The sequence below is a fragment of the Lonchura striata genome, chromosome 11 (genome assembly GCF_046129695.1).
Source record: "Lonchura striata isolate bLonStr1 chromosome 11, bLonStr1.mat, whole genome shotgun sequence".
NCBI lineage: Eukaryota > Metazoa > Chordata > Aves > Passeriformes > Estrildidae > Lonchura > Lonchura striata.
The window spans coordinates 4,970,740-4,977,239 of record NC_134613.1 but is presented as its reverse complement, the minus strand read 5'-3'; the positions used below and the strand labels follow the sequence as shown (position 1 = coordinate 4,977,239).

General features: G+C 44.6%; 1 protein-coding gene across 2 annotated transcripts in view; it reads left to right on the top strand.

The window, feature by feature from the left end:
• The first annotated feature begins 1,714 nt into the window (after positions 1–1,714).
• Positions 1,715–6,500, top strand: part of SCAPER (S-phase cyclin A associated protein in the ER) — a 134,849-nt gene continuing 130,063 nt past the window's right edge. For both annotated transcript variants that reach the window (XM_021543407.3, XM_021543406.3), the window contains exons 1-3: positions 1,715–1,787; positions 3,577–3,652; positions 6,076–6,193. In XM_021543407.3, the coding sequence (XP_021399082.2) occupies positions 3,590–3,652; positions 6,076–6,193 (181 nt within the window). In that variant the 5' untranslated portion in view covers positions 1,715–1,787; positions 3,577–3,589. The remainder of the gene's footprint in view (positions 1,788–3,576; positions 3,653–6,075; positions 6,194–6,500) is intronic.

Sequence of the window (6,500 nt, the reverse complement as noted above, 5' to 3'; positions counted from 1 at the left end):
CATGTTTGAACACTCCTACCACATCCCCTTTTCTCTTAATAGATTCCATTTTCCTGTGCTGTGCGAATCCAGGGCATCCCTCTGGCTGCCCTAGAAGGTCTGGGATGCTGGTAGGGGCTCAGGAACCCTCCTGGACAGAGCCCCCAGAGACACTGGCTGTGATCTCTGTCCATGGAAAAGAGTTTTCAATCTTACAGGATGAATTACAAGCTCTGAGTGTTTGAGTAATAATTAAGTGTGGCACAGGTGCAAAAGTAAAATTTTAGGATTCTAGATAAGGGGTCCAAAGGGGACAAGATGGAGGAAATTGGGTGTGTCTTGTCCTTCTTCTTCATGCCCTCCATGTTTCACTGTGGTGTTGGCATTTTTCTGTTGGTTCAGGCTGGGGACACACTGTTCAACATAGGTGACAGATATTGGCACGTTATTGTAAATATAGCACACTTAGTTTCTGGTATTTAATGTTTGTAACATCCCACTGAGGGCAGAGCCCCACACGCTGCCCTGCAGGACAGAGCTGGGCAGGGCAGCAGAACATGTGAGAGATAAACAGAATAAACAACCTGGAAACCAGCACAGACCAATTATGGCTTCTGCTTTGGCAGTGGGGCAGAAGGACAGAGACTTTCTACAATCTTGGAATCATCAATACCTCAGATTCCGACACTGTGTTTCCTCAGAAATCAGATTTCCCAGGTCTCAGACCTTATGAGGAAGGCTGGTCTCTTCACAAGCCCCTCCTGTGCCCAGGTGGGCAAGCTGGACACAGTAGCCCAAATCACACCTCAGTGTTACACCCCAGGATTAGGTGCCTGTGTTATACCTATGCCTCATGTATTGCACACAGTTATTTACTGTTCCCTTTTTCCCAGCTCCCAGCAGTGGGGAAGGGCTGGATGCTGAGGGGCTGACTGCTATGACCTCAGTGATCACGCTGGCACAGGAAGCCATGTCAGGCTGATGGCAGCTGAAAATGAGCCCAGGTGGACAAGAAGGCTGATGGCACCTGGGCTGTAGCAGCAATGCTGCGGCAGCAGGAGCAGGGCAGTGAGCATCCCCCTGTGCTGGGCACTGCTGAGGCCACACCTCAAACTCTGGGGTCAGTTCTGGGCTCCTCACAACAAGGAAGACATGGAGGGTCTCGAGCATGTCCAGAGGAGGCAACAGAGCTGGGGAAGGGTCTGGAGCACCAGGAGCAGCCAAGGGAGCTGCCGGGGCTCAGCCTGGAAGAAAGGAGGCTCGGGGGAATTCTTGCTCTCCACAACTTACCAACAAGAGGTAAGGGTTTGTCACTCCTCACAGGCAATGGTGACAGGATGAGAGGGAATGGCCTCAAATTCCCCTGGTGCAGTGGGATTAGACATTGGAAAAGGCTGCCCAGGGAGGTGATGGAGTCGCTGTCCCTGGAGGTGTTTAAGGAAAGACTAGACTTGCCACTCGGTGCCAACAGTCTAGTGACAAGATGCTGTTCGATCATAGGTGGGACTCGATGGTGTCAGAGGCCTTTCCCGACCGTCTCGATTCTGTGACCGCACCGCAGCGTTTCCTCAGGGGCTGAGCGCAGCGCCGAGCTCGGCCCTGCCCGAGGGCCGCGGGAACCGCCTCAGCGGCCCCCTCAGGGTGGGGCCAGGTGAGGGCCAGGTGAGGGCACCGCCTCACCGGCGGGAGCCGCGCATGCGCGGGCGGGGCCAGCGCGGCTGCGGGCGGGCGGGGGCGGCAGGGTGCGATGACGTCAGCGCGGCGGGACGCGCGCGGGCGGGGCGGCGCGGCGCGGCGCGGCGGAGAGCGTGAGTGGCCGGCGCGCGGGCCCGGCGCGAGCGGGCAGTGCGCGGGAGGCGCGGGCAAGATGGCGGCGGGCCGGTCTCAGCCCCCCACAGCCCCACAGCCCCGGGGGCTGCCCCGGCGGGCGGCTCCGCCGCACGGGCCGGCCAGACGGGACAGGGATAGCCTGGTTGCTACAGGCGACCGGGAGCGGTGGGTGTGGGTCAGGCCGTGCCTTGGAGGGGAAACGGGCTGTCCGTCTGAGCTAGCCCCTCCCGGCGTTCCCGCACTGCCTGTGGGGAGACTCGGACTCAGCCTGAGGGGGATCCCGGTGCTTGTGACCCCGCCGGTCCTTCAGGCTGTACAGGCCCACCTGTCCAGAGTGGGAGCTGTGTGCGGGGGAGAGGCACCCGCGATGAGGAAATTTCACTGTGAACCCGTGTCAGATGCCACACGGTGTATGATTCTTGCATCTTAGAAACTCCTAATGTCGTTCCTAGCATAAACCCGTGCTCTTCCTTTGCTGTCAGAGACAAAATCACAGCTGACAGCACAGAAGGTCTCGCAGTGTACTCGGGGTCTGTCCTCTGTGTGCAGTTCTCTAAATACAGATTCTTATTTCTACATTATTTCCAAATGAACTGCACTACTGGGAAAGTACATGGATCCTCGTGTTTTCTCCTGAAATATATATGTCAGTTTAATGAGCTTTTATTATCCCTCGATTACGATCAAGTCAGCTTGGTATACAAGAGATGTTTTCTAAGATGTTTCACTGTCTTCACTGATGGAAGACAGTGGTGGGTCTGTTCTGATGGCTAAAGTGATGCAGAAGTACAATTTTTGTTTTCAAAAACTCAACTCTTTTCATCCAACTGCAAAACATTGTGGTTTGTGTGGGTTTAGTAGGATGTCTTAAGGCATATAGACATCTGTGGGCTTGTTGACACAGGCTGGGCTTTTATCCTTTTAGAAAATTCAGCTATTTATGTAATGTGAGAACAGGTGAACAGCTTGCTTAAAGCAGTGTTATTCAGGGTAAAGGCCAACAAAATCTGACTTTGGATCTGATTAAAGGTTAATATTGGTTTTTTGCCTAATTTTGAATAGTATTTTCATTTAGTGTCTGATTCTTCAGACACGTAAGATTAGACAGTTTACACTTGAATCAGCAGCTGCTTAGAATTTAGCAACCTTGAAGCTAAGGATTTATCTTTATTTCAGAATTGTTAACACAGTTTTGGAATTTCTTGATAAACCTATAAATACTTACCCCTGTGTACTTCATTTGTGGCAATGGTTTTGTGTTACAGCTTGCACAAAGTGTTCACTTTGTCAGAGCTGACTTGTACAGGAGCCTTCACATCTTATAGTTAAATGAGAACAGAAGTTTCAGTTTTATTTTACTTTGTCATTAATTAGCTGATGCTGATTGTTAGTGCATCTCTGATTAATTTTTCTTTCTGAACTGATAACCAACTTGTCCAGTTCTCTGTCACAGGAAAGATTATTCTATTTGCATCACTGTTCTAGAGCAGTCCATGCAATGATTTGTTTGAAAGTTTTGGTAGTCTTTCTACTGTTTACTGTCTGACCACATATAAAATTTTTCTGTAGTGTCAGTCTTTTTTTGTTTTCTTCTTGGACTTTTGGCTGTTTTTAGTAAGGAGCAATGCAAACACTTTGCAAATGAAATTATCTTCTGACAGCCTTACTGTGTTCATCTGATGTCCATGACCTAAATGCTGCCAGCAAGGTAAAAGTAGTTTTAGAAGTGGTTTAAGGTAAAATAATTAATTGCATTTTTTGACACAGGTATGAAAACTCAATGGGGTCGTCCAAAAATGCAATAAGTGAGCCTGTTGATGCAGAGGAAGGCTATAACATGATGGTAAGACATTCAGTAGCTATTAACTATATGGTAGAATATTTTTTCAACAGCAAGAAAAACGAATTTTTCATGTTGGGATTAATTCATAAATCAGTTCACGTGTACCTTCTATGAAAGTATTGATTCTAGGAGCTTAATAAATATTATTCGTTAACACTGTAGAGAGGAACCTTCAAAAAGAAATTTTACTGTAGAATAAATCTAAGCATTTCTTCTGTGTTGCATAATTTCTAGTTGTGTTAGTGTATGGGGGCTTTTGCATTCCTTCTTTTTCATCTGACTCCCATTTTAAGCTGCTTTCATCCAGCCTGTGCTGTAGTGTAAGACCGTAATATCTGCTTGCACTTAACAGTGTAGTGTTTTTAGCAGCTGCTGATCTTAGAGCTGAATTACTTTTTTTGGGAACACAGGGGATGGAACTGGTTGGTTTTTTTGCATCAATGTGTTTATATACATAACATAATGTTTAAAACATACATAACATAATTTTTTAAAAATCCTCATAAAAGGTCCTTTAGTATTTTCAGCCATGAAAAGAATCAGTACAGACTAAATAATAAGCATTTGCTATTTAAGGATGAGTAGTTTCTGGTCTCTCCTTTGGCCAAAGGGCTGACTGTGTCGCAGAAGGTAACTTCTTTGGATAGCTGAGTAGCGAATAGCAGGGGTTCAGGGTGAGGGAGCAGTCAAAAACCACAAAAACCAGGGGTCAGTGTATGAGAGAGGGGACTGCAATGAGCTTTTGTCAAATGCAAAGGGTGTTCATAGCCACTCTGGCCTTTGGCCAGATGATTCTCACTTCTGGGTGGCTGTGCAGTTCCTCATTGCTGACTCCTGTTTGGGCCTCCCTCAAGGCTTTGTTGGTTTCTTTTGACTGACGTCCAAGTTATAAAGATGAGAATTTTAAGTTAGGCTCTAGTTTCATTGTACAAAATACCTTGAAATGTCATGATGAGATACTTACTGTTTCCTTTTAAGCTCTTCTGGCTTGTATAAAAATGAATAATTTGGAAAGTTAGTTTGTCGTGGACTAATGCAAAGTTTTACACTCACATCATTAAGCAACAAGGGATTGAAAACTCAAACCAAACTTGCTACAGCAGAAATGGTCACTTACTGAAAATTCCTAGCAAGAATAGGCAATTATTTGTATAGAATAAGGATAGACTAGAACCAGTTCTGTACAGTTCTGTGGGGTTTTTTGTGCTTTGAGTTGCTTTGGGCCAAGGTATGTAATTTGCTCTGTTTTCCTTAAGTTCACAGATACAGCAGTGCTCTCGTTTCCTCTGTTGTGTTGCTTAGTTGTGTCTCTGGGCAGGTCTGTGAAGCACTAGATGGCACACTGTGACTTCCAAACAGGCAACTGAAGACATCTGGATGAGAGAAACCCAAGTTAAAAGCTCTTGTATTAGCATTAAAGTAAAAGAAGTTTCTCATTTGTGTTGTGTTTCCTGCTGCCTTAAAAAATTCTAGCCACTCATCTTCTATATTTGTTTTTAGTGTAATTTTACTGTATTTTCTTTCAAAAGATGTAGAAATGGTTGCAGGCTTGAGCCATATGATGGTAAAAATGAAAAAAGAATACATGTACTTCCTGATTAGTCATATAGAAAATCAGTCTGTTTGTGCCTAAAATAATTCTTAGGTTTAACTTCTTTATGGTTAATTTGCCAGTGTTTAAAGCTAACGTGGTCAGCAGTTTTTTGCTATCACAGTACCTAAGTTTATCATCATAGTTTGGCTTTGTTGTAAATTATTTTCTGAGGATTAACTTTCCTACACTGTAGAAGAGGCAAGATTTTATCTGATTGACATCTGTCAGTTGATACAAATACTTCCTAATGTATTTGGTTTCAAATGTCTTGTGATGGTGCATTTCACAAGTGCGAAGAACTGTGTTTACTAGGTAAATGAAGTGCATCCCCAGTATCTCTTACTCTGTCTTTGAGTGGTTGCAGCTTTGTAGTAACAGCCCATCACAGTTGCCAGGAAATACTTTCTAGGTTCTTATCTTCTCAGTGAGAGAGCTGGGATTTTATACATGTTTCAAATGGTTCCTATACAGCTCATGCCTTTCTCCAGGCTTTCACCAATCAGCCAACACATGTATTTTGGCCTCATGCTGCCTTTAGCTTGTATAAATAGTTCTAATTGACACAGGGTAATTAAAACATTTGTGAAGTCTGCTGTGATGCCCAAGCAACAAAGTCAAGCAATTAAATGCACGTGATGTGGTCTAAACATACTCTTACTGAGTGCTGGGTAGTAACTCCTGTGACATGCTGATGAATAAATCTGCTTCTGTGCAGAAGAATGGGGATGAAAATGGATGCATACACCTGTTTCAGATATTTGAAGAATGAAATCAACATGTCAAACCAAAGGTTTCTCTTTCTTATGTGCCCATCCATGTATTGTTTCAGGCTTCTTTCCAACGCTCTAACAGCCATGACAAAGTGAGGAAAATAGTGGCAGAAGAGGGACGGACAGCAAGGAACCTGATTGCCTGGAGTGTCCCACTGGAAAATAAAGAAGATGATGGTATGTGTTTAACAGTCTTCCAGGGCTTTGTATTTCCATTCTTCTGTCAACTGGAGTTGCTCCTCTGGGAATATTTTCCTTATGTAAAATTTTTCTATTTAAAAATGTTCTCTTTAGCATAAATAGTGTAATTTAGAAGTTTTTTTACAAAATGTGCCTTGCAGTAGGCAGATCACTTTATAAAACCTTCCAGTGGAAGGTTAAAAACTGTTTTAATTTGTCTGCAAGTAGCATCTGTGACTGTTTTATTCTGCTGATATTATCAAGATAGTTGTGTAACACAATGATGTTGTCCTAAAGTGATCTC